The 27,499-nt window shown below is 43.4% G+C and overlaps 1 protein-coding gene across 3 annotated transcripts; it reads right to left on the bottom strand.

The window, feature by feature from the left end:
* Nucleotides 1-643: 643 nt before the first annotated feature.
* On the bottom strand, nucleotides 644-27,499 carry ezrb (ezrin b). 3 transcript variants are annotated; one of them, XM_062411105.1, is made up of 14 exons: nucleotides 27,410-27,499; nucleotides 25,594-25,706; nucleotides 19,018-19,101; nucleotides 13,121-13,216; nucleotides 11,299-11,573; nucleotides 10,608-10,691; nucleotides 10,185-10,331; nucleotides 7,223-7,319; nucleotides 6,638-6,801; nucleotides 5,005-5,135; nucleotides 4,231-4,391; nucleotides 2,729-2,821; nucleotides 2,334-2,573; nucleotides 644-2,161 (listed from the first exon to the last, which is right to left on the bottom strand). In XM_062411105.1, exons 2-14 carry the CDS (start codon nucleotides 25,603-25,605, stop codon nucleotides 1,997-1,999), a joined length of 1,749 nt encoding a protein of 582 aa, XP_062267089.1. In that variant the 5' UTR covers nucleotides 25,606-25,706; nucleotides 27,410-27,499; the 3' UTR covers nucleotides 644-1,996. The 3 variants fall into 3 exon arrangements, with proteins under 3 accessions (XP_062267089.1, XP_062267090.1, XP_062267088.1); XM_062411106.1 differs by having other exon boundaries at nucleotides 25,594-25,702; nucleotides 27,410-27,484; XM_062411104.1 differs by lacking the exon at nucleotides 27,410-27,499 and having other exon boundaries at nucleotides 25,594-25,787.

Genomic DNA, 27,499 nt, shown 5'->3' on the forward strand with positions numbered 1-27,499 from the left:
TAGTGGGAAAAGGCCCAAAGATATCAGAGTTTAATAAGGCATAAAAGATACTTTTCACATTTTGTAGGAAGCCATCAACAAACATTGGTCAATAACTTGTTAATGTTAATAAATCATTACTTAATGGTTCAACAGCTGTCAAGTTTACAGGTATAAATATGAATAAGATATATCGTTTAAAGGGATTTACCAAATTAAATAAAGTGCAAAGACTAAAAAGTGTCCTCCTGGAGAAAGGACTTTCCACAACCTGGCAACCCCAACGTTTTTCTTATTAATGACTTAAAATAGAAGAGCCATAATTTAAAGCCCTTTAAACAGAAAGTTGTACCAATTGTTTAATATCACAAACACACACCCTCACAGTGTCAATGCTATCATCTTTTCAACATGTCTATCCTCATCCTCTTGTTGAAGCACATTAGCATTTGCTGATTATTTATAGCAAGATTATAAGAATTGGAAAATTTTACGTTTTCATCCCTCTGAGGACATGAGTGCGTTTTCCAATTTTCCAGTTCAACCATTTGATTGAAACCAGTAAGTTCTACTTGTTATTTTAGCAGAACCGAGGAGCCAGCAGTCTTAAAAGTTGGACAGAGGTACTTCTCGTTAAATATCCCACAAAATAAACACACACAGATGATGAATCATAGATTTCTTTTATTGCCAATATGTTGAACACCTCATTATAAAATCCTGTTCATATACAAAGACCAGCAGAGCCGTGTGTTTCCATTACAGTGTAAGTAGATGCTACTCTAGTCCATGTCCAGAGAGAAGAGGGTGAGATGCTGCTGTGGAACCGCCCGGGTCTTTGTAAATGTTCACCTCGGGCCTCGTTTGTCCTCGGAGGTCAAACACAACAGAAATAAAAAAGGTATTCAATTCAAAGTTACATCCATGTTTTCTGGTGACTCGGACCAGCTGTCTGGGAGTGGACCCTGCACAGAGAGAGAAAGGCCACTTTTGGAGGGTTAAAATAAAAAGCACAGAACATGTGCTTGCTCTCACTCGACAGGACAGACGGAAATAAAAATGACAGTAAACCTAAGTGTCCCGGTGGACGCGGCCCTCCGATGGGACAGACGTGTCTTAGCGTGCTGTGGACGCCAACTAATCAAAAAGTACCTAGATCGATCGCTAGCTCCTCAGCAGATTTCATGGCATGCAGCTGGACACTTCCTACAGTAAAAAATAATAATTTACAATTAAATCTCTTTAATTTAGTGATCTAAAAGGAAAAACATATGGAACATAGGACTGCTATTATTTTGGTCAATATATATAAAACCTTTTGAAACATATACGTTTCCTTTATCATTAGTAGATAACAAAAATATACAAACCAAGATGAAATACCCTTTTTAATGTCCCATATACAGTATAAATATCAAACTAGGCATGATTTAAACTACTGTATAGCAATATTCAACATAAATGGAAGTGTTCAAATATAATGGAAAACGAAAAACAAACTTGTACTGTTTTCCCCTTTCTGAGTGGTCGCTGTAAATGTCCTTTTTTCTTCCAACACAACAGATGACAGACATCGACAAAAGAAGCCAGGCTTTGATTTCATATATTCTATGTGCACATCATGAAATAATAATAACAATAATAATAATAATAATAATAATAAAATTTGGCTAATCCCACAACTAGTCTGCTTAAAAACAATAATGATTTGGTCAGAACGGATCAAATTAAAAATCGAATAACACAAATCAGATGTTAAACACTAAGACGAGAGGAGGTTTTGGCACTAAGGTTTCGTCAAAGCCCTGCATACCACCCGACAAAGTTACAACAGGAGGTCATCTCTCTGCAAGCGATGCTTCTGTTGTGCTTATACTGCTCCATGTAAGTCTGAGTATGAGTGTGTGTGCGTGTGTGTGTGTGTGTGTGTGTGTGTGTGTGGATTTGCGTCAGCCGAGGAGCGGGGATCGTGGTGACCATTCAGAAAGGGGGCGTGGCCGAGGGGCCTGAAGGCTTCTTATAAGGCCTCGAACTCGTCGATCCTCTGTTTGGTGTTGCCCGATCGGATCTGCCGCAGGGTTTTGTATTTGTCTCGGCCGGCCCGGACGTTCTCGCTGTGGAGCAGGTCGTTCTGGGTGTTCTTGGAATCGTCACGCGCCTGAGCCAGCTCTGAGGTCAGGGCCTGAGGGGAGGAGAGGGAGACGCAGAATGAAATGAGAGGAGCAAACCAACCACACTGCTGCTTCTACCACCTCAGCAGGAAAGCAGACGTCAACAGAGACATCACGACACTGAAAGGTTCCTACACGTGGATGGTTTTGTTTTTTGCACCACTCTCTGGTTCGAGTCCTCACCTTCAGCTGGCTCTGCACGCGCTCGTTCTTCTCGGCCTCGGTCAGGCGGTCCTCCTCGTGGCGGTGGTCGTTGATGCCCTCCATCTGCAGCTCGGCGCTGTTCGTGCTGGCGTTCTCCTCGCTGTCGCTGTAGTCGTCCATGTCGCTGTACATGGGGGGAGGGGGAGGTGGCGGGGGCGCCGTCATCACCATGTGCAGCTCCTCTTTGGTCTTCACCAGGTCGTTCTGAGCCTCCTGGGCCTGGGGAGGACAAGCAGGACGAGGGACAGAGGACGTCAGTGGAAAAACTCATTTGTTTCATTTACGAGTCACAGTTACACTGGCTCCTCTTCTGGCTAGAACATATGAGAGCAGAGGAAGAGTGGTCACATAATTCTGATTTCTAAAGCTCTCACCCTGAGCTGCCATGAGTCGGCCTCCTCCTCCTTGCGTTTCTTGGCCTCCTCCAGCAAGGAGATCTTGGCTGAGTGCTCTGCCAGCTCCGCAGCCTGGTACAAAACAACAGGACACACAATTATTCAAGAGCTCAGATTTTTAAAACACATAGTTTGATAAAGACGTTGATGTGATTCACTAACAGCACGACATGACGTGAACTGGGAATCTAATTATTGCCTCCACTTTGTATTTCCTTTTACTGGGATTTTCTTATACATTTCTCATGGCTAAAAATGTTTCTTGGTCGATTAAAAAAAAATAAGAAAGAAAACCAGTTAACTCCTTTTTCCAGTGGACAGATGAAACCATTTTAAACTGGGGTACTTTTCTCAAATGGTGTCATTGTTACAATGAAATTAGAAATTTCAGCGATCTCAGCTTGAAAAGCATTCTTGACCTTCACCAGCTCCGTTAAGGAGGTTATCTTTTGACCCCTGTTTGTTTGTTTGTCAGCAGGATTACAAAAAAAACACTAAACAGATTAATGCCACAAATCCCAGAAGAATGAGCCGTGGGCCAAGAAAGAATCCGATAAACGATGAGGTGATTCTTGACAAAGGGGGGAGATCCAGTTTGTTTTGTCTTTAACATCGAGAGATAAGATGTGTGTGTGTGTGTGTGTGTGTGTGTGTGTGGGCTTGTGTTTTGGAGTGGGCCTTGGCAGTTACAGTTACTAAGGAAATAAAGGAAGCCGCTGCTTCGAGAAGTCTCCGGATGAAACCTAACCAGACTCTGTGGGTGCTGTGGTACGTTCCTCCTGACCGCCACAACAATGGAACCAGCTTCTCTTTCACCCGACTGAACAAACCACCAGCTCAGTATTATAGTCGTTGCTATAATCAGTGTGTGTTGAAGTCACTGAATGAGGGACTGGTCACTTGGTGTAAACACATCCTCGTTAATGAGTTACCGGTCGATCTTCTAAACATTTTTAAAACGTGTTGAAAACTTGGAACGAGGCCAAAGTCTCATTCGATCACGGTCGGTGGACGTTAATCCACCGCACAAGCGCCTTAATGGGATTTAAGTATAAAAGGCGAAGCAGCAGGTGTCTCTCCAGTAAACAGACAGTACTGGTTTTTGACTGGTGGCGTCTGAACTCCTGTGGCTGGTCCGCTGGGTTAGTGTGAAGTAACTGGGCGTGGTCCAGCTAGATGCTCCTAAGTGGGTTTGTCTGGAGCTACAGTAGCCAGGCACGGCTGAATGCTCCGCCCTGTAACGTGCCTTGTGTACAGACTCTAACAAAGCTGAAAGGTGAGAACTAGGAAAGTGAGACGGGTTTACTTCATCAAATCTGGCAAATAAGATGTCGTTGATAAATCTGCAAATTACCCCCCCCCCCCCCCCCCCCCATCGTTCTATTTGGAGATTCTTGTGTTCGTCACAGCAGATGGAAAACTTGGCGCCACAGTCAGTGCAGAAGTCGAAAACAGCCTCTCAGTGTTGTTAAAATACTGACCAGCTGCTCCTGGTCCTTCTTCTGGTACTCAGCCTGGCGGGCGAGCTCCTCTTTAGCCAGCAGGGCAGCCTGCCGCTCGGACTCCAGGCGAGCCGCCTCGTCCTCGGCTCTCCTCCGCTCCTGCTCCAGCATCATGGCTCTCTGCATCTGGTCCTGCAGGTCTAGAGCCCAGACGGCAGGAGAAGGAAAAGAGGGGATGCATCAGAAACTCACAAAGACAAACTGTACAACAACAATACTTTCTACTCATTCTAACAGCTGCCTAATTAGATCAAGGTTTATCTCTACTGATTTATAACATCTCAGAATAATCGTCAAAATTGAGGTGATAACCTTGAGGCATAACTTGAGATATCGTGATCAAGAGGCCAAAATTTTTTTTTAACTTGACAACCAAAATCAAATGAGTTCTTAGGTGAATTTAAAGAAACATTTGTGCCAAATTTTAAAGAATAACCTTGAGTTGTTCAAGTTGCTAATGCTAATGGTTATTTGCTATTGTAAGTCCAAACAAAAATTAAGAAAAATACTGGACAAAAACTCTAAACATACAGATCATGTTGCAGCTGCAGTAACTTGACAGTTGTGGGAATATTTAATCTCACATTTCAGCTCCAGATAGTTTACAAAACAAGACGCCAGCATAAATAACCTGTTCATCTACCTGCATAAAGACACAGTCTAATCATTGGCACACACACTTTCTAAAGTGATGGATCAGCCGCTGCACGTCTCCTTTGTGCAGCGCCCACCTCGCCCACCTCCCCCCCTCACCTCTCTCCGCCTTCTTGGTCTTCTCCTCGAACTGGTAGAGCCTCATCATCAGATCCTTCTTCTCTCGCTCCATCTGCTCCTTCTCTCTCTCGATGGCCTCCCTCTTCTTCTTCTCGTTGTCCAGCTGGGCCCTGCAGATAAGACACAGCCGCCGTGAGCCGACAAAGAGACATGACACTCGGCCGGTGATGTACGATGACTCCGACGGACAATGGTCGGTGTCACACGAGCGGAGGTTCAGGTCTGGTTTGCACACAGATGCTCTGGTAGCACTCCACCACTGACTTTGTATCCATCACGTACAGGACACTCAACAGTCACGAAAGTATCATGGAAATCATCAGATTTACAGTTGAGTGTTATTTGATGTATTTGGCATCACAGTCACCTTTAAGTAAACCCTGAGAATTTGACCGAAAGTACAATTATAATTATCATTTAATCTGCAAATCAAGAAACTTTGCATAAAGGATCAGTCAATGATTATTAAAAGTTGGCTCTGAATTAATGAATCAACCAACAAATCTGTGGTTTATTAAATTCAATTTTGTACAATGAATTCACATTTCACACTCCACTGTACCTAACTTTAATCTTTTGTCTTAATCCCCTTTTCTTTTTTTTATAAGTGATGCATTCATTGCTTCCTTAAACACAGTTTTATTTCATATATATTCTTTTACATATTTTAGACTCAACGTTTGTATTCTAGCTTTCTACCTTTTTTCAAATTCATTACTGTTTTCTCTAGCAACAGCCTGAAATCTCCCCAAGTGCTGAATTCTGTTTGAATGAGGAAGAGTTCCTGTGTTGGACGCCGGCCCAGTGTCCACTGAGAGCTTCTGTGTGTGAACCCTCCGGTGATCTAATGGCTCTCTCTCTGGTATTTACTGTGGCGTCTGCTCGCCCGTTACATCACCGTGTTTGAACAGCTGTACGGGACAGACAGTCGGCCGACAGCTGGAGCTGAGACCAGGGTCAACATCCATTCACTTTCAGTTCAGGCTATTCAGGAAGTGCGTTTCCCATACTTGAAGAGGAATGCTGTGTTACAACCCGGAGATCGGAGGTTTCACTTTACACGCTCCACTGATTCAAGTGGAGAATGAAAACTACAATAGGTTAGAGTATTTATCTGGAGCCGGAGTCCAGATAATAAATGTCAAACTTCATATCGGGCTTTGGAATAGCTTGAAAAGAAGTTTTCTATATTTTCAAGATCAACTTCTATCAATATATCAATAAAACAATCTGCAAATTAATAAATAATGAACATAATCTTGAGTTCAGCCTTAAACTGGTGTTTATGGAAATAATGCACATTCTTATAACCGTTTGCAAATTTGTTATTCAGATATATAATGTCAAATTAATTCTTGATGACAGTTATCATCACTATATTCATCTATTCTATTAATTATCTTTTGACATTTACTCAGTATTTTGAGAAATTTCTAGTTTATTTTGAGTTTATTTTGACCTATCTAAAAAGATGTGAACAATTTAACAAATTTTTCATAGTGTCCCAAGTAAAAAACTTGAAAAGCAAACGACTTAAACCATATTTCCTTCAGTAATGGTTTTGTGATAGTGTAGTAGAAAACCAATGTGTCCTCTCCAGGTGTGTGCTCACCTCTCCTGCTGCTTCTGCTGCTTCTCCTCTCGGGCCTGCGCCTTCATCTGCTGCACCTCGATCGTGTCTGGCTTGCGGCGCCGCATGTAAAGCTCGTGGTTCCCCATGCACAGCTGCAGGATGCGCTTGTTTATGCGCAGTCGCGGGGCTAAAAACACAAAGTCCTGAAATTGGAGAAGAGTGAAGGAGAATGAGAGAGAGAATGGACCAGACCAGGTGAACTCCTGAGAGAAGAAGCAGCCACGGGTACAGAGATAAGGTTTTGTATTCATAATTTACTTGAGCGTGTGCGTTTGATCGCAAACAGAATGACCTGAAAACTAACCCTTGACTATTCTGTATTCAAATTAAGACTGAGGACATGTTTAATGGTTCTTGTCTCCACCACAGAGAAACGTGATGCCAACAGTAAAAAGGAAGCAGAGAGGCCTCATACAGAAACTCATGGAAACTTAAAAGGCTTTAAAAAGAGGAACAGGAACTGCTTAAGTAGAAAATAGTGTTAAGGAAAAGAAAAGGGGTGTTTTCAGATTTTGAAATGAAAGCAGAAGTCAAATCAGTGACGACCGATGCTTTGTTACTCACCGGGGATTTTTTGTCGATGGGTTTGATGATGAATTTCTTATCGTTGAAGGAGATGTTTCTGATCTCACTCCAGGGGAAGCCAATCTTCGGGGACAATCTGATAAAGTGATCACATGAACATGAAGGTTAGACGGTGACACGCTGTGGGAGTAATACTCTACCAAGGAAAAAGAGATCCTGGGAAAACAGGTTCCTTAATTTCCACTTGTGAATTGCATGAGTTGACCCATATCTTGCACTTAAGTTTATTATTATAACTTATTATTAGATCTACAATAAGTCGATTAATCAACAGACTGAAAGGGCATCAGCAACTTATTGGAGTTATTTGTCTCAAATTAAAGATCTAGTTGGGTTTCTCTGTTGTACATATCAGAAAATGGAATTATTCATTTAAAATAATAACACTCAGGACATCACTGTTGGCTCCAATGAGTTATAAATGGCATTTTATCAACACCAAACACTACTAGATCAATTCATTTCAATCCCATCAGGTCTTGTCCTAACCAGCAGAGAATAAACGTGGCTCAGGCTGTGAACCTGGATTTCTGTAGCTCCAGTGTTCCAGTGCGAGGGATGAATCCGGGGTGTGGCTCCCTCCTCTATTGTACCAGACGCACTGAACGGATGCCAATCTCCCTCAACACAATGCAAACTAGTACTGCAAACACTGACGAGCCGATAGTGTTGTAATCTGGAGAGGCAGCCGAGCAGCGAAACTCGACTGTGAAACTGAACCGTCAAACTGGAATTTCACTCAATTGCTGATCCTGACACACGTCTCTGGAATTGAGAAAGCAATGTGGATGTTATTCTAAGGATTGAATCCAGTCTTGTGGTTTATTTGGCTGCACAAAGTAACATGGGTTATTTTCCGGTTCAAGTACTCTTAGAGTCTGGCTAAATACTAAAGAATAAATCAGGGGATTTTAATCATTATAGCTGAAATTGACTGTTATTTTCAAATGGAATGCATCTGCTGATTATATTCTCGTTTGCTTTGGTCTATAAGATGTAAAAATATGGAAAATGTTGCTCGTTTCAGTCAAAACTCAAAGTTGAAGCAGAAACCAGACAATGTTTAGTGTTTTTGTTGTGAAATGCTGTAAAAATGATCTCAGGCCTGAAAGTAATTATTATTCTCTTATTATATCATCTTTTCAATTATCAGGTATTTTTTTTGTCAATCCACATTAAAATATCACTCAAATAAATGTTTCTCAAAAACAGTACCAACTGAAGAACTAAAACCAACATATCTACAATCCCATTGTGGATACATTTATTTGTAATGGCTAAGTTTAGTGTTGATTTTCAACCAGTTTGAATCTCTGCGTTGTGTGTGTGTCGACGGTTACTAAGAAGAAAACCTCTGGAAACTCTGTCCCATAAAAAAAGAAAAGAGCAGCACTGCGGTTTGTGGAGCGGTGGCGTGGAAGGAGTTAAACCAGAACCAGACTGTGCCTTGGCGAGGTCTCGGCTGCCCTGCTGCATTGTGGGCCGGCTGCCCTCATTGGAGAGACGGGGCTGTAGGTTAGCCTCGCATTCTTAAGTGCTGCGCAGCTTGAAAAACCAGTTGGCGTAGTCATGGCTACAGCAGAGGGCACCGCGGAGGAGAGGCATTTTCTTTGCTGATCCCAGGGAGCTCATAAAGAGACAGAGTCACACAAGGACACACACAAGGACACACACACACACACACACAAGGACACACACACAGGAACCTTCTACACAAGGTGATTTCCTGGGAGGTTTGTCATGTTACACTCGGAATAAATGAGAGATCAGATGAACTTTAACACAATTAAAGTTAAGAGCAATTAGTTTATTTCCAGCCTGAAAAAGAACCTGGCTCTCCTGGAGGACGATAAGAGGCTTCAACTGATTCGCTCAACTTTGTCATTGCCCTGCCAGCAGCGAGTTGTGCTCATTTCTTCCACACAAAGTTCGACCGATCCACAGGAGGAGCTACAATCTGGTTGTGAACGAGCGTTTTTCCAGCACAGGGTCAATGACTGAGAGGCCGATGTCCCTTTAACACAGAGTACTTCACTCCAGTAACCCCGGCAGAGCAGGGCCGCGCCACCAGCGGCCGCAGGAGATTGGAAAAAAACTCATTTCACCAAATAAGAGGGCGATTACCTCCCAACCTGTCGTGTCCTATAAACAAACGTGGCAATCATAGCCCAGACTGGGCTGGACGCTGGTGTAACAGCCTGCTTGGTCTGGAAAAGTAGGTTTCACTTTGACCACAAGGCCCAAACACACAAACATCACAAATACACAACAGGGCTTTTAATTTGATTCTGCCCAATTGTCTGTTGGAGTGATGAAACAGAAATGGACCCAGTTTAGCAAAAATGTAAATGTATAGCATATATGTAAAGGAAACAATCTGGAGTAGAACTGTTATGCAAATATAGTATGAGCTTTATGAATTATTTTTCCCCAGTGGGGAGTAGTAATTGTAAAAATAGTCAGAGGTGGGAACAATAAACACCCCAAGAAACCACAACTCTCTCCTGGAGCAGCCACAGCAATCACAAACAATATTTTATCGTTATTATTAACATGGTTTGCCACCAAATTCCAAAAACCTAAAGAAAAACAAATTACTTCAGGAAATCGGCTTAAAATCCAGCTTGGATTTTGGCATTTATTTTCATTTGATAATAACGAGGTGTGAGGGATTCAAACTGCTGAGTGTGACGTTTTAATTCCGTCTCCGGAGCTACTCCTCCCAAAACTAGTCTCCACTTATCCGTCTTGTCACTCCTGTGCTAGTGTCTGTCTGCTGAGAAACAGGAACAGTGATCAAGTGCCGACAAGGACCTGCCCCAGCCAGTTTACCTCTGTGTCACAGCTGCAGCCTGCGACACGCACACAACAAGAGCCCGAGCAGACGCCAACAAAAAAAGGCCTGAATCACTTCAAGCCTAGGTCGTGAACCAGCGCTTACTTGTCGTCTTTCTCATAAATGTTGAGTCCCAGGGCGTCCACCCCCAGCCACAGCTCTGTCCCCTTCTTGTTCTTGATTTGGAAGTAGTTGACACCATACATTTCCAGGTCCTGGGCGATCTTGAGGTACTCCAGCATGGCGTCCTCCCTGCAGGAATACACACGGCCAATCTATACAAGTTCTACTCACACAGCAAAATTAAGTATTTATTGTCGCCTTTGCCAGGGATGTTATATTTTCAAGTGTTTGTGGGTAAATTGTAAATTTCCGTGCAGATCCGGATCAGGGGACAGATCCAGGAATTTGTTTAGTGCAATGGAGGTGCAGATCCAATTAAATCCAAACCAGTTGCTGGGCTTCGGTGGAGACACGTGCTCGACTGGTGTGAGTCATGTGGTTTAAAATGACGAGAGCCACACTTACTTCAACATCCCACCGTGCTCCTCGTGCCACACCTGAATCCTCTCCTCCCACTGTTCTCTGGATAACTTGTGCTGATCCAGGACTCTAAAACAACACAGAGAGGAAACAACAACCAAGATCAGCTCAGAGGTCACACAGAAACCAGAAACACAACAGATGCTCTGATAACTGTGGCTTTGCTATGTAAGGTAGCGTGACGGAATCTGTTCTTGTGCAAAGCGGAAAACTTGTTCTTAGCAAAATGGTGATTTCCCCGAGGTGCAGTGTTTTCCTCGTCTGTACTCCTCAAAGGATATAAAGTAAATACATATAAAGTTTAAACAAGGGTGTGCCACCAGCCGTGCACCAAGGCAGAGAGACAATTACGTGTGTGCAACAGCTAACATAATAGTGTATAAAGGTCGTCAGGGTTGATGTACTCGTTACACAGCTATTGTAATGCTTGAGGGAGTCCTGAGATAACCACACACAATTAGTCGTCCCCTTCTGTACATTTGATTAATAACAATTTACACAATGGCAAAGGGAGATAATCCAAATTGACGGCAGATACAAACAAATTATTTTGTTTATGGAGGGTGGAGATGATGGTTTCTCCTGTTCAATGAACACCTTACAGAACTGAAGCACACTAGTACACAACACTTTGTCTGATGATCAAGACGTGAGACAACAGTGTGTCCTCCCGTACCTGTTTGGCAGCAGACGCTCAGACACCAGGTATCCGGACCGATGGACTTCTTTGTTGTAGTCTCCAAACTTGGCCTGGACGGAGTAGGAGGCGAGCAGCACGGCCGTCTCCGGCGGGCAGTAGACCTCGTCGCTCAGGATGCCCTCCTTCACCTGCAGGAAGAACAGCTTCTGCGTGATGTCCTGGATCAGCTCCTCGGAAACGTCCTCGGGGAAGAATTTGGCCCGAAATTTAAACTGGAGCGGGTTCTCTTTCTTCACGTCCTGAGACGACACCTGGAGAGGAAGGCAAACAAAGTTCAGCTCAGTGAAGTTGTGGCAGTAAATTAGTATTTGGGGGGGAAATGCACTTATTTACTTTCTTGCTTTATTTTCAAACAATATATTTGGTTTATCAAATCCTAATCGCCCTGTGGCTGCAGTGTAGATCCTAAATCTCCTCCAGGTTAGTGGATGGGACATGAACCTAACTAAACTATAATTTAAATACTTTTTGAGTCAGCGATATAAACACTGTGCACTGTCAGTGCTTCAAACGTGGGAAAACACCTGCTCTGCAGTTTACAGGGGACCCTGCCCTCTCCAAAAAGGGGATCCACTGTTTTCATTTTGTGGAAATAACTCCCTGCTACTGTAAGTGTTTACACAATGAGCCTCTTCCTCTCGTTTCAAAACAGGAACCGAGCGGTCTTGATGGAGAGAATGGGACCGAAAGCGACCGGGAAACTTCCAGTTTGAGTTTTGTGCTGATGAGCAGCGTCAGTTTTTTATTATAATAAAATGTAAAGAGTCCATTTGGAACAATAATTAAAAATCTTAATGGATTGATGTGTTTTTCCCCTCTATCGAGTTAGATAAAAACATTCTACTCCACTCATGTAGCACTTTTATTTGCCATATCATCGGTCTTAATCCACACATTCATCTTCCTTGTCCAAAAAGGACGCCTACATTACCCACAATGCAACCCCACCACTGACAGTACGGTTAAAGATTCAGGCGTGTTATGATAGTAGCTGTTATGCTGGAGACATAATGTTCAGAGGTGTTGCTCTCAGGCGTGACTCCACTTCCTCGTCACAGTTTTGACCGGTGAGGTTTATGAATAACTCCGGAGCAGCGGTTAATGAAAAGCAGGAAACCCTGTTTACTCAGGGACCACAGAAGAAGAACCGGAGCAGCTACAGTTCACAGAGAGGTCGCGCTCCCGTCAAATCCCGTCAAATCAATCAAGCTGAATATATATCGGGTTCTTGCCCCTCGTCACGGACAGTAACCAGAGCATGGATTCAACATGAGCTGCTGTGTGAAGTTGAACTGCAACAGAGCATGTGAATATACACACCCTGCAATATGGTGGCTACTGATTGACCTGAAAGGCAAACACCAGAGCCCTGATTGCATCGTCCATTCAAAGGAATGCATTCTTTCTGCGTTATGACGCTCCTCAGGGAGAGGTGATGCAAAAGATGAAGAGTTGGGACATATTTGAAGGGACAGAAGAAAATGGCGTGCCAAAGAAAAGGGCTTGTGACATATTGTGTACACTAAATATCAGATCAATGGTAATTGAGTTGGAGAAAATTATGAAATGAAATCATGAGATTGAAAATAGATTTCGACTGTTGAGAATAACCAGCTTCAAAGTGCATACAACATTGTAATTTTTTACAGTATTACACTTATACTCATTCAAGATTAATTCATTACACGAGTAAAATGTTTCCTCCAGACACAATGACTCATTTGGCCTTTAAAAGATAAAGTCTCCAATATTATAATGAGGCCAAATCAAAAAGAAAACAGTTTCAGCACATTCTTACCTTTTTGTCCAGTTTCAGCCAGGTGTAGTAACCTTTTCCGTCCATGTACTGAAGTCCGAAGTACCAGACCTCACGTAAGCCGATGGTTTTGACCACCTGCACAGAAAAAGTGAAAGTTTTTAAACACAGGGCGGAGATATGACGAAGACAGGCAGCGAGTAAATCCTCACATTTGGGACGAATTTATCAAACTCTTTGTTTGATAAATGATAAAAGTTGCCAAATGTTTCAGTTTCAGCTTAAAAAACATTTACAGGGTAAAGGATTTGTTTCAGTCTCCTACATCACCTGGATACAAATGAGACTTTTGTAAAAAGGACTTCTTTCTAAAGTAGGAGCAGGAAAAGACTTAACGTTGGCATTGATATAATCTGACTTTAAGAAAGACGCTGAATGCATTTAGAATTAACCACTTTGTTCTAAGACGTCACACCTTCTTCTTCCAGGGAAACAGATCATGAGATGACAACTTTCACACCTCAAAAGGGGAATTTATAAAAGCTTAAATAATCACAGGAAGGTTTCCTCCAGCAGAAGTTGCATAAACAAGGCCTTTGGAAGTTTAACAGATGTTGGCAGAAGCTGTTGAATCTGACCTTTAGGTGACATACTCAGGTATCAGGCTAATCCGGTGGGAGAGTCTCATCGTATCACACTTTCCCAGGCCTGAGTACGGACTTGGCAAGATAATGATATGAACACCAGTCTCCTTCTGCCTCGATAAGTGGACTTTAAAAAACGCTTCAATATTCAGCTAAAGATCTCTCTGACTACAGGGTTATGTTTTTGTTTGTCTGTTGTCGGGATTCCAAAAAAGATATAGGACCGCAAAGTGTACCGAAAGGATGCGGTATGGGTCGGGGGAGAACCCATTCAATTTTGTCTAAGATCCAAATCAGTGGGCGGGGCCAGGATTTCTTTCTTTGGGACATTCTTCATTTTCCAAGGAATAAATCTGGAGCAGTGACATTTTGGCTAAATTACTTTAACAACAACACATCTCATTGTCTTAGAGGAATCAGGCAAAGTGCTCATTCAAGGTTTGACCCGTGAGGAGTGACACGGTACAGGGAGGGTGAGATGAATGACTCCTCTCCAGTCTGGGACCAGCATCAGCCTGAGAAGACTGTGGAGAGGAACAGGGAGTCTGGTGCAGTTTACTGGTTCGTCTCCGGCTCAACTGGCTCATCTTCATTGTCATAAACACACATCTAAAAAAGGCCGATGACGAACACAGATTTCATTTCAACCGCAGTGGAAACACTTGAGGGCCTGGTCGTAGAAGTCTGTCTTCAGATCAGCAGTTTTCAGATCTTCTGACTGTGTAGCGGAGGCAGAGAAGGAAAAACCCAGGGAAAGATCTGGAATAATCACTTTGCACTGCAGGAGGAGGAGGAGGAGGAGCTGCCATTTTCCACTGGCTGCCGAGAGAAACCTCAGACAACCAGAGGCTCTTTATGGCTTTCAGAGAAGCAGAGCGATTTTCCTACAGCACCGTTTAGGAATTCATGTTCTTTTTGGTTGCGCGCTCTGTGTGCCGGACCCTCTTCGAATGCATCCCTGCCAAATTCCCCACCCAGTCACCTGGTGAGGGAGGCGCCAAGTCACCGGGGGAGACGCTGAACATTGAGCTCCTGCCAAGGTTAAAGTTTAAATCAAACCCTCCCCCCTTCTCCTTTCTCTGGCTTGGTGGACGGTACAACATATAGGGCAGGCTGACCTTTGGGAGGACAGACTAAATGTGTTTGTATTTAGAGCAACAACAACAACAACAACAACAGGCATAAGAACGGTGGCCCTTGAAATGAGAGAGCAGTTCAGGCCGCAGCATCTCACAGGTAACGAAACTGCCTCTGAAAACAATCGGCCCTTTCATGGTGCTCTGGCTCCGGGGTCGAGAGGCCGAGAGTCACCGCACAGATACCGACATAGTTTTTTCTCAGGGGGATAAGCTTCTGTATCTGGAGAGGCTGGCTAATACGCTGCTGGGGAAGCAACCATAAAATCAATAAAATCCTGTATATGTTATAAAGGCTTCATTAGAAGAGGATTCAATCTGAATCTGGGAACACGGGTTCAGGCTGGGTTGGCAGGCTGCCTCCACTGTAATGGGTCGCTGGTACGTCAGGAGCCATCAACACCTCAGATATTACTGAAAACAGAATGCTCCGGAGCAGGTTTGCGGTCAGATCAGTCTGAGACGTCAAGACATTTTAAAAACCTCATCAAATGTAATTTAATCTGTTGAAGGGTCACATTCTTTATACATTCTGATGATTTCTATCCTTCAAAAAAGGATTATTACTCGTGGCGAGATAGTGTCTCTCACAGCACAGTTCTACTTCTACCACAACTAAATCCCTACATCTTGAGAGTGCAGCTTTTTATGAGCTGTTTTATGAGCTGTTGTTAGCAGAGGTACACTACTTGATCCTTGAAAGAGACTTCACAGATCCTGTGTCTCCGGACGAAGGGGCAGAAGCCGGTGAGCGTGGCTGAAGGCTGCAGCCTCGTGTTACTGTCGTCTGTCAGAGAGCGAGAGTTTCTGGTCGTGGTTCGGGGGGGGGGGGGACATGTGGTGAGCCAGAGGAATGCCACTGGCCTGAAACTGCATTACTCACTGAATCCTCTGGGCTGCGTAGCGCAAGTCAACCGGCGGCTCCGGAGGAGAAGGGAGGGGTTCAGCCACTCGGGCCCCGAATAGGAGGTTGAAAGAGTGAGGTGGGGCAGGGCCCCAGAGGAAACTGGTCTGTTACTGTTAGACCACAGGTTCATTGTGACCAGAGAGCGAAGGGAGTGTAGCAGAGCCAGTGCTCTATGGTTTAATATCTAAGAATAGTTCTGCTCAAATATTATGAAAAAGGGAGAAAAACCATCGTTCAGCGCGTTTCGCACTCTTCACCAGGAGCAGATTTGCAGCAAACTGGTAATTCAGACTGGGATTCAGACCAAAACCCAGTTGAACTCTTTAAAACATCATGTTTTCAGCTGTTCTTGACTGGGAGCAGCTTTGAGGCTTTGACATGTGGGTTGGGTGTCTATGAGAACTAGTTTTCATGTTTTGCTCCCGGGCAGCTGTCAACCAGATTCTTTGGACTTGGATTAAGTTAAAAAAAGACAAAGCGTTGAGATTTTTTAAATGTTGCCACGTTTTCAGCTGTTCTACCTCAATCCTCCTGCAGCTTATTAACCAATCCAAATGTTTCCAGAGGGCAGACGCTGAAACCGCAGAAGCCCCATCACAGAAGACGTGCTAACGGGGTAAGAAAAAGACAAACGGCGCTAACGGCGGAAACATAAGTCGATACATCTATTGTGAGTTATGACGGCTGTGATTGGTCTAATTGCAGCTGGAGGCGAACATTTAATGAGCAGCAGCGGAGCAACAGTCATATGGAGGTGAAACAGTTTGAGGGTGTGTAGGGGAGTGGCAGGCGTTTCTCCTTCACAGCGGCATGACGGGGACTAAGGCTATGATCAGCGCTGACCACACGGCCCACACCACAGCTCCCGCTCGCCCTGAGCTCACTGCTGTTAGTCAGCATTTCCACAAAACCTGTCTGGCACACTGTGACTGCGTGTCGGGGGAACCCGTTTAAAACCGAGTCAGGCTGCCGGCAGACTTCACGGACGCTCGGCTGCTCGGACCCAAGACGGGCTGCGACCTCTCTTGGACGGATTCCTGCCCTTAAAATGTGTAAAATGCTCCTTTGCACTAAAATAGAGCAGCACATTGTCTGACACTACCGGAGGAAGTGAGTGATCGTCTGGGGAACACCTCCTCGAGAGCCATTCTAACAAGTAGGTCGGAGAATTCAGCAGCTCCTATAAATAGAGAGATGTCAAAAGGTGAACGGCTCCCTTCCTTTAACGAAACCGCAGGTTAAAAGCTTCAGATCCAGGTGCCAGGGTTATTGTGTTCATTGTATTCAAATCTTTTTGGGGGATAAATTGTTCCTGTCATGCTCATGTCAACATGATTCCACTGACATGTCGCCGCAACACACAGTTGGCTACACTTACTGAAGAAACGAGTTATACAGGAAGTGGCTAAAACAATGCCTTTTCTCCCTCAGTGGCGTCATGCAGCCTCAAGGGAGCTGTCAACTACATTTGGATTTTTGGTGCTGAGTTTCACATTAGCACAAGAGGAACAGTGACAATTTTAATTCTGATGATCACATCCGCTGGACAAACTCTAAAATTTGCTTATTAAAATTCAAGAGTGAAGAGCAAACAATCTCTGTCTACACTCGACAGAAAGCCAAGGCCCAACAGTTCCCTTAACTTCAAGGAAGCTGCACCAAATTGCACACACTCAAATTTCAGTTCCCTTAATAAGATCTATGAATTATTTTCTGGTGAGAAAATCACAAAGAAATGCCCCATTTGATAATGCTGAAGGAAATAATCATTTCTGGATCCGGCCCTTGATTTTAACAGGTTCTTTCTTTGCCCAGATTTGATCTTTCCACAAGCTTTCATGGAAATTCGTTCAGTTTTTGCGTAATCAGTGACGAAGACATTTCCTAAAATGGTGCCAGACACCATAAAGACGAGTGACTCACCAGCGAATAAACATGTCTGTACTCATCATATCTCCTGAAGATAAATGGTGAATCTTTTTCAATACTAGAGAAACAATTATTAAAAGGTCAAACTCCAGTTCACTCTGTAACTTCCTCACAGACTTCATTCAGGAATTCCTCCCTAGTGTCATTAATCACACGATCAATAAATGCCTCAACTGCTCTTTGTTCAATTCAGTTATGAAGAAAAAATTTCACCAAGAGAAACGATGAACATATCTCACAGAGACGCTGTGTCGTGTTTATATAATATAATTTAATAATATGTGTTAGTTATGGCAACGTGTGGTGCACTATGAGTACATGGTGCACGCAACACAGCTGAAAAGTGTGAAACGTGGGACACTTCTCACCCTCAACAGTCGGCATCTACACTGTGTACCTGAAGGGGAGGGACCGGCACTGTATTCTGAAACTTTGAGGAAATGTCGGCCAAGGGAGAAGGAATCAATCATCAATTCCTATAAGGTTAGATGGTTTGAAACAACACTGTCCGAATTGTTCTTCATGAAGCTACTATACATTATAGTCTAATAAATGTATCTTTACCAACTGTAGTATCCGATATGAGACGCAGCGAGAGGCTGATTAGGACCCTAACCCTCCTGAGACCTAAAGCTCCCGTGTCTGCAGGAGAGAACTCTTGAGACCTGGGTGTGATGGATGCAAAGAGCTTTGAAAGTGACGATAATGAGGGCAGCCACTTTCTTCAGACACGTCAATCCAGTTAACATGACGACCGAGGCAGAGGCAGCTTAGTGGGGAGCAGATGGTGGACAGTGAAATCAGAGTGTGGCTGAGGTTTCAACACAGATGTGTTTGTCTGCGTTTGTTTGTCGGTTGGTTAGCAGGATTCCCCAAAAGCTACTGACTTTACCACCGAACTGGGAAAGATGCATTATGAGTCAGGAAAGAACCCACTAAAATGCTGGTGTGGATGAAGATCAGGGTGTGGATGCAGGGTTTTTTTTGGGGGGGGCACCTAAGTTGATTTGTCAGAATAATTCATGGATCGTGATGAGCAGGAACAGCTCATCGGCTGTGATGTAAAGTCTATGTGGCTGGAACCAGCAGCTGCTTAGCTTAACTTAATTTGATTTAGCATAAAGACTGAGAGCGGGATGACGTCCAACCCAGTTCTAACAGAAAGTAACAATCTATGAGCAGATTTTAAACCAACTGCTTAACACATCACATCTCATTTGTTTAATTGGGATGAAAATCAAATCCTTTTAAGTCATATTTAAAAACGTATTTATAAATCAGCACAGGTATTTAACAGAACAGAATTGCAGATTCTCCCAGTACCTGGTCAAACAGCTGCTTGCCGGTGGTGCTGGGCTGGATGGCGAACTCCAGCTCAGCGTCCATGGTGGTGACGCGAACATTGACCTGTGGAAAGAAAACAGGAGTTCAAACACTGATCCAGAGAAACAAGCAGGACCCATACGTGGTACTGCAGTGTGTGTGTGTGTGTGTGTGTGTGTGTGTGCGCGCATTGTGTATTTGCAGAGTAAATACACAGGACTCTGTGTTTATCTCTGGACAGGCTGAATGAAGGGAACTCAAACTCTTTGGTGTCTGGATACAATATGAAGCAGAGGTTCTCAAAATCTGAATGTGATAGACTGAATTAGACCCGGAGGCACTATGCTTGTCACTGTGGGTGGAGGAGGTATGAATAAAGCAGCCACTTCACTCGTTCACAAAACAAAACACACAACTTATAGTGTTTAATGATTGATCAGAGTTTCCTGTGTGTACAATAAGAGGCCAGGACTTTAATGTCCACTTACAGGGATCCACCCAAGGTGATTAATGTACAATTTCAAAACCAGTACAAACAGTATGACTGGTGCACGGCACGGAATAATGACGACTGACGTCAACCGTGTCCCACAATGGAGAGAAACAATATTCAGTATTGTAGGTTTGGTCTTTAATCAGCATACAGTATCTGAAGTTCACACAAAGGCCTCCTAACAATGCACAAATATTTACAATAACTGCTTTGAGGAAAGGCTCACACTGACTCTTCTCTGTGCGCCTATTGTCAAATGTCTCTGGTATTTGCGGGGGGGGGGGGGGGGGGGGGGGGGGGGGTTATGAAAAGACAAAGATGCCCCAGAGTATTGACCGAGTCTATTACCGCTCGGTGAAAGTGACACAAAGAGGTTAGTGGACACAGTGAGGAGAGAGGAAGGCCGCCAACACAACCCTCCAGTGACATCTTTCAACTCAAGCCCATTGTGAGCGCTGGGGAAAACTCTTTTTCAATGACGCCCACTGCGAAACGGGGGGGGGGGGGGGGCGTCTGGGTCAGTGACTCGTCCGGTGAGTCAGAGCTCCATCGTCTCCAGTGAACCTACACTGGCTGATTGACAGACCTAAATCCTGCAGCGAAGGCAAATCCTATCAGAGCTTTGGAAGGAAAGCGCCTGGACGCTGCTCTGTGGAGGAACACAGTGGAGTCTCGACAGTGGATCTTCAAGGATGCTGCCATAGAGCCGGCAGGTCAGCAGGGTTCACTCACTGGGGATTAGAGCGAGCAAACTTTTACTTTCCCCAACAAAATTGCTCGGCAAACTGAGAGCAGAGCGACTTACACCAGCTTCAGGACCAAGCCAAGGAACCGGGGAAAGGGGGTGTTTTGGGGGGGGGGGGGCTGCATTTACTTTACACGGCAAAACAAAGCTCCCCTTTCAGCTGCAGCGCCCCAGCAGACCCCCGCTATCATCATCTACATCCTGGAGGAGCCAGACTCCCACAAACAGCCCAAAGAGAAATCGCAGCAGCAGCGATCACATACGTGTCCAACTACCCCCCCCCCCCCCCCCCCCCCCTGTTTAAACTTGATTTAGTGATTCAACAGCAGCAACAGCAGCTCGGAGGGTTTGAGTTTCCTTTCTCTCATCGTCACGGTCTATATTTGTGGCAGTTACAGACGAATTACCTCGAAAGAATAAATAAACACACACACCGACACACACCGACACACACACCCCTAACGGTCAGAGGATGGAACATGTGGCGCAGAGGAGCCAACAGGAAACCAGTGAGCGAGCGATATCTGATCTCGAAGTGAAGTCCTCCAACGGTTACTCACAATAAACTGAGGCCATTCACAGAGGTAAAAGAAAAACATGACACATGTGCTAAAAATACACCGGGCGAAGACCCAGAGTTCCACAATGAGCAGCTTCAGTGGGAGGAAAGAGCAGACGCTCATATGGAGGCACATGAATCCCAGCTCCACAAGCCAGTACTGTGGAAACCGACCCACTGACTTCAACGCCAGGAGCTTTGGAACACAACTCTGACCTTTTGAAACGACACACTAAGACGTTTCCACACACACACACTTACACACTCGGTGGAGAGTACGACAATTTGGTGACTAAGAAACGACAACAACACAGGTGGTTACCCAGGCAATGCAGGAGAAAAACCAGAACAATGTAATGAAACCTCGGTTCTCTCTTGGTGAAACGCTCTGAAACACACGTCTGCACCATAGACGCTAAATAAAGATGGACGACACGTCTTCACTTCCTCCCATTGTACAAAATTGAAGCCAAAGCATCCCTGATCCGCGGGCATCCATCTTGGAAGACTGTCATTTGAAGCCAGAGCCTGTGATGTGGGGATATATCGTGATGGTGGATCATACTGGTGGACAGTGCTGGTGGTGGTGGTGGCAGCTGATCATGGACCATGATTACAGCTTCTTCTAATTTTCATCCTTCAAGTAACACAAATAGTAACTTTGCATCCACCCCATTCAATTTCCAATCTTAACAAATCAACTTCTAACTGTTATTGCAAATGGCAATTATTTTCATTCATGATTTAATACGACTTATTTACTGTGTCATATCTCTAACAAGTCTTTTCATATCTCTAACAAGATAATACACAGACAGAGATTTGAATTTATAGCTACATGGTGGAGACGATTCCCTGACTCATTAACAGAAAAAGGGTAGTGCTACATGAATCAGTCAAGGAATTCTCCAAGAATGTCAAACATCTATAATATGATCATAAACCAAATATCTCCCATTCATTCTTTTCAAAGGTGAGGTCAAAGAGCTGCTCCAAGAGGAGCTGGTCATCGCCTCTGCAGTTAAACTGTGAATGGGCTGCGCCGCATTCTTCAGCGAGGACCACTCGATATTTAACCCTCCGCATAGTTTGCATGGCTTTTAAAGTGTTTAGCGAAGGCTGTTGCTGTGGGGACTCGACTGAAAACGGGCAGGAGAGCAATAGAGCAATAAAGGACTTCTGCAGTCGAGTGTGGAGCAGCAGCACAACAAGGACGGAGAGAAAAGGCCCAGTGTGTGGTTCATTGACGCTTCAGGAAGTGACATGGTGTGTGTTGACTGGAGCGCTTGTGCCAATAAAAAGCGGCTGATATGAGACTTTCAGGGCCGCGTCAGGGCCGTGTTTACGTTTGCAGATATAAAAACATTTATTTTACAGAGCAAACAAAGTAGAAATGAAATTCTACGTAAAACAAGATATTTTTCTTTATTAATATTCTATATTTTTTATGGTATTCGGGTTCTTTTTATTAAACGATATTCTTAATCAAGTTTGAGGTTTAACTATAAAATATCAAGCCTCAATAAAATGAACTATATTTATAACATCCATTTATTTATTTTTCAATCGGAGGATTTATCATTATTAGAATCGTTTCTGTCACGAATATCAGAAAAAGATCCAAATCCATATCTGCCAGGTTCTATAATTGTATCTGATTTTCCAAAGGTTCTTTCAATATTAAAAACAAGGAGAGACTTTGTGGAATCATCAATCAGGCCGGGAGGGTGTTCCAAACATGACTGAGTTATCAATTATTAAAAGAAACAAATACCAACAATAGAACTGGACAAGAAAAGGAAAACACCCAGCCATGTTGGTGGTGACCGCACCTTGTATGGTTTGTGTCACGGGGCAGCGACCGCAGGGGAACAGGATTCTGGGAGAGCCGAGGATCACAATCTTTTCCTCCTGACAATGTGTCATTCAGATGATTGAAACATGAGTCAGCGGCTCAGGAGGCTCCACTGCTCCTCCGGTCTGACCCCACCTCCTGCCACCAGGCACCTTGCTCCTCCGTGAAAATGATAATCATAAAAGAAAACGAGTTTCTTCTTTCCAAACCCTCCGCGGTGGAATGTCTGGTATCGTGCCAAGTATCTGGACTGTAAGAATTCCAGCTGCACGTAGGTTTCTGTGCCAGTCACAATCCAAAACCTCAGGCAGGTTCACACTTTGATCTTTGATTCTGAGACTTGACTTTACAAATACTCCAAAACTCACAAGTGAGCTGCAGCAGTCTGATGTAATTCAACCCTTAAAGAGGGGACTAAAGAGGAGGAGAAAAGGTCGGGGTGAAGAGGAAACGATCGAATTTAAAACCCTGAACATCATGTACACGACATCTATCTCACACCCAGAAATGTTTGACTCACATCAACTCCTCTGTAGATTGCACAGTCATCATTTACGTGTCTTCATGATATTCACCTGTGATTTAAGACTGTCCAACAGGTTTAATGATCACAATTCTTTTCTTTAACACTGCACATTTGCAGGGTTTCTCTGATTCTGTGGGAACTCAGTTTTCCGCTTGGTTTCCATTATCGTGATTATAATTTTTTTATTTGTGCACAACAATGAGACGATTATCATCAACTAACTGGAAACTATTTGATGATAAATACATTCTATTGGAAAGAAAAAACACCAGTTAGTTTATCTGTATTCAGCTTCTCAAATGTGAGAACTTGTGTTTTTTACTTCTCTTGTATCCAAATAAGTTGAAAATCAGACTGAAGGCCTCAATGTGGGTTTAGAGCAACGGCAAAATGTCAAATGAAATTAATATGAATCTGGACATTCCACCACCCACTGCCTTCAACTTCCATTTGTGAAACCTTTCTGGCTACCTGCCCTGAACCACTGGGACTCATCAAAAACAGAAGTCTAAATTTCACCCGTTCGTCTGAAGTCAAAACATGAGCCCTTATTTACACGTCTCTCCACTGCTGAGAGGGAAACTTCAACTTCAGAGTCATCAGAAGATCCAATTCATTAAGGCGGGGTCAGACACAGAACAGTCTGTGAACTGAATAATGAAAATAAAAAAACTCCAGTTCATGATGTCATGGAAAAGTAAACGGTTTGATATTATTGTCTTTTAGAAAAGAAGGCCGTTTTGTGGCAGCTGCTATCAGGACAGTGATGATGTCACTTCCACAGCGACGCTCATGACAACCCTGAGGCTACTCCAAACAAACCCACAACACGCTGTATGACGCCGGCCGGAGGCTTTAGTCATTGTCATCACAACACGTCTGCTCTGCTCAGCGGCAACACGTCTGCATCATGATCTGATAAAAGACTCACTGAGAGATTTCTGCCTTTTGTCAGTTTTTAATCTAAAGGTGTATTACTATCGATTGTAGATCCGGTCACGTCTGGACTTTATATCTCACTTTTTGGAATTTAAAAAAAAAACAACATAGGATGGGGTGGGGGGGGGGGGACTTATGGAAATATGTTTCTCATTTCCACCACATTTTCCTACATACTGTAAAATACACAGGCTGCATGTCATTCAGCTACTAGAAGTTTCCAAACAGAGTGAGCACAGGGAGAGACGAGGTCCATGTGCGACTGTATGTGATCGGTGGGGTGGGGCAACGTGCGTCAGGAGCTGCTCAAACATAAAGAAGCACTTCATCCAATAGCTTTTCTTTTAGGTCTTTACATCAATGAAAAGTCACTGATGTTAAAACTACTGTGGGTCACTGTTTAATAATATTAAAACATCTCTAAGATGATGACAGGAAGCTGAGATGAAGTGGAGAGGAATCCCAGATTGACAAACACAGAGACACACAACCCTGTATTCACAATCTACACTATAAGAAACATTAATAAAACCCAATCTGTGTGTTCCATTGAGTGTCACAGTTCTTGTTCGTTGCTCCATGATGTCCTTATACATATGACACACCCCCAGCACATGATATGAGCATGTGATATGTGGCATTCCCCCTTAACAGAGACCCCACTGATACTGAAAGTTTCTATGACATAATAAAAGAAGTGGTCTTTTTTTTTTCTAGCCCCAGCATTAATTTTTCCGTGATCATTCATGGAAAGTTTGACAGAGGCAACCGGTTATAGAAAAACACACGCAATTAAGTGGATATGCAAAGTGTTTCATGATGACTCAACTTCAAAGTTAAGGAACTCGTAGCAATGCTGGCAATCTGCCAATGCCAAGAAACTATATAAATATTTAAATAATTTACTTCCAAGGCAACAAAGAAACCACAAACAGTATCAACAACTATCGCAATTGAACTATGACAAAAGTTCCATATTTATTGATATATTGCTTATAAATTGTGTAAGTACAAAGAGGAGGTATAACACCTAACATAATAAAGCCCTTGACATAACCCTTTAAGTCTTAACTTAAAATAACTAATGTGCCATTTATCTTGATGATTATCAATTTATATGGAAAATAAATTGTCTTTATAAGGTTTTCCACCCTAATTTCATAGCCAATACAAATATCACCTCTTGTATTCTCACTAATCCATTAAAATTCAAGTTTTCACTTATTTTTACACAGAATAAAATATTCTAACATCACTCAAAATGAGAGTAAACTGAACATATAGAGCCCTATAACAAGCCATGTGATCTAAACTCCATCTACATTTGATCAATACTATATCAATATAGATTATATTATTATTTACTTTAATGTCATGTGTCCTTTGATCTACGGAGCCTATAAGGTGTGACACAACAAGCAGTCACTGAAAATGTCAATAAATCAAAAAGGCTTCTTACCGCTTTGGGCATGTTTCTGTTCTTTTCCTGGCTCCGTGCGAGGAGCTGCTCGTTGTAGAAGAAGAAGAAGAGTTCGAGGCCTGCGCTCCGTGGGACTCTCTAATGCGTCCTTCCTGAAGAGAGAGAAAGAGGAGAAACGAGTTTGAGAGACTTGAGCGCTACTTAAAGCCGGCGGCGCGCGGCTGGACACTCCTGCATGCGACAGTCATCACGATGAATCACCGCGAGAATCAAGCTCACAGCAGGAAACTGGCTCAGCGCCGGAACTGCATCCTGAGCCGCCCTTCAAAGCAAGAGCACGCGAGTCTGGTCAATTCTGGGAACTCTTCTCACTTCATCGCAATGTCACAGAGCCTGTTATTATCAACATGTCTGTGCTGATGACTTACAAATATATATATATATGTGGGGAAAACTTTCTGAAAACGTTGTAAAAAAGTTGTTTAGCTTTTCTTTTTCTATACTTTTATCACTTTAAATGTGGGTTTTTTTAAATAGAATTTGTGTTACATACACTTTGCTCTCATAACAGCATCAGTTCCTTATGGCCTGGTTTCCTTGAGATGTTGGAAGGGTTACTTTGAGGATAGATCTCGGCTGCCACGTTCATGCAGGGAATCTATTGGGGGTGGTGGGGGGGGTGCACTGAACGCATTGTCATGTACATTAACGCATCTATTTTAGAGACTGGATGAGTTGGGTGTTAGTTTCCTTAATAAATCGTTTATTTTTTCAATAAAGACAAAAAAATGATCATGGTCTAAAACGTCACAGCCAACATTTCCAAGGTGGTGACAAAGATCTATACAAAGTGACGCCAGGGGCTGGGTTTTGTTTCATACACGTCAACTATCGTATATATGTCAACTATCAATAAGGGTTAGGGTTGTCTGAACATACAATTATTGATCGTTTTGATATGGTGTTAAAACCATAAAAACTATAACAATAAACAATGTAACTGTGATTTGTTTTACTTTCCAATATAGATTAATCTGTATAATGTCCAAATCCTGTTTGTTTAATGTCAGTGATGCATATTGTGTGGTCCTGTCAATAGTTTTATTGTGAAATCAGACACAGGAAACATAAGACTTCTAATCCACCTTGATGAATTTGACTCATGCAGGCAGCAGCAGGTTTAATATGGTCCTCAGCCTCACCCAGTAGCTGTGATAAACTCTCAGTCTCCACCCTGCTCTTGTTTAAATCATTATTCTGAACATTAACGAACAAACCCACATTGATGTCCACCCAGGTTTATCTTAGTGGACAGATCAAGTGGATTCTACCATCACAGAAACAAGGTTGCATTAAAACCACAATCAAAAGTCCAAATACGTTGTAACATTAAGCTGTAAACTAAACAAATGTAGCGAAGATGAGTATCAGTGATTTCTGTTCTGTGAAAGGTTTCGTGTGCGTGTGTGACACAGGTTCACACCCACAGGGAAACTAACGAGCCAAGCAAACGAGAAAATCCACCTTGAGTTTCCCTGAACGACACAAACAGACGGCACAGATTTTGTAAGTGGAACAAGCGCTGGAGTAGTTGAAAGAGGCGAAAGAAAGGATGTGAGTGTTGAACCGAGGCTGTGATCGTGTTGAGCTGCGGACACACACACACACACACACACACACAAACACAAACACACATCCTCAGTGTAATCCCACTGACACCTGTTGAGAGATTTGTCTCCTTTGTACACAGCAGAGGCGGAAAGTGCGCGGAAAAACAATGTGCGTAAAGTGGGTAGCTTTTACGCAGCAGGAGCGCAGCGGTTAAATGTCTGTTTGGTTGTAGTTGAAGTCTTACCGGAGTTGATGTGGTTTGGAGACGAGGTGCCACTGAGTGAAGCCCGGTGCCGACGCTTCGCAGCCGCAGATTTCCCCTCCCTCTGTTCAG

This window comes from Platichthys flesus, chromosome 18, assembly GCF_949316205.1.
Source record: "Platichthys flesus chromosome 18, fPlaFle2.1, whole genome shotgun sequence".
In the NCBI taxonomy this organism is placed as follows: Eukaryota; Metazoa; Chordata; class Actinopteri; order Pleuronectiformes; family Pleuronectidae; genus Platichthys; species Platichthys flesus.

What these genes read in the sequence shown, in the direction of transcription:
- ezrb (XM_062411105.1), bottom strand. An exon ending in GAGCGTCTGCTGCCAAACAG is followed by an intron (nt 10,692 to 11,298) that starts GTACGGGAGGAC and finishes GTGTTGTTTTAG; the next exon opens with AGTCCTGGATCAGCACAAGT. An exon ending in CCGACTCATGGCAGCTCAGG is followed by an intron (nt 2,574 to 2,728) that starts GTGAGAGCTTTA and finishes TGTCCTCCCCAG; the next exon opens with GCCCAGGAGGCTCAGAACGA.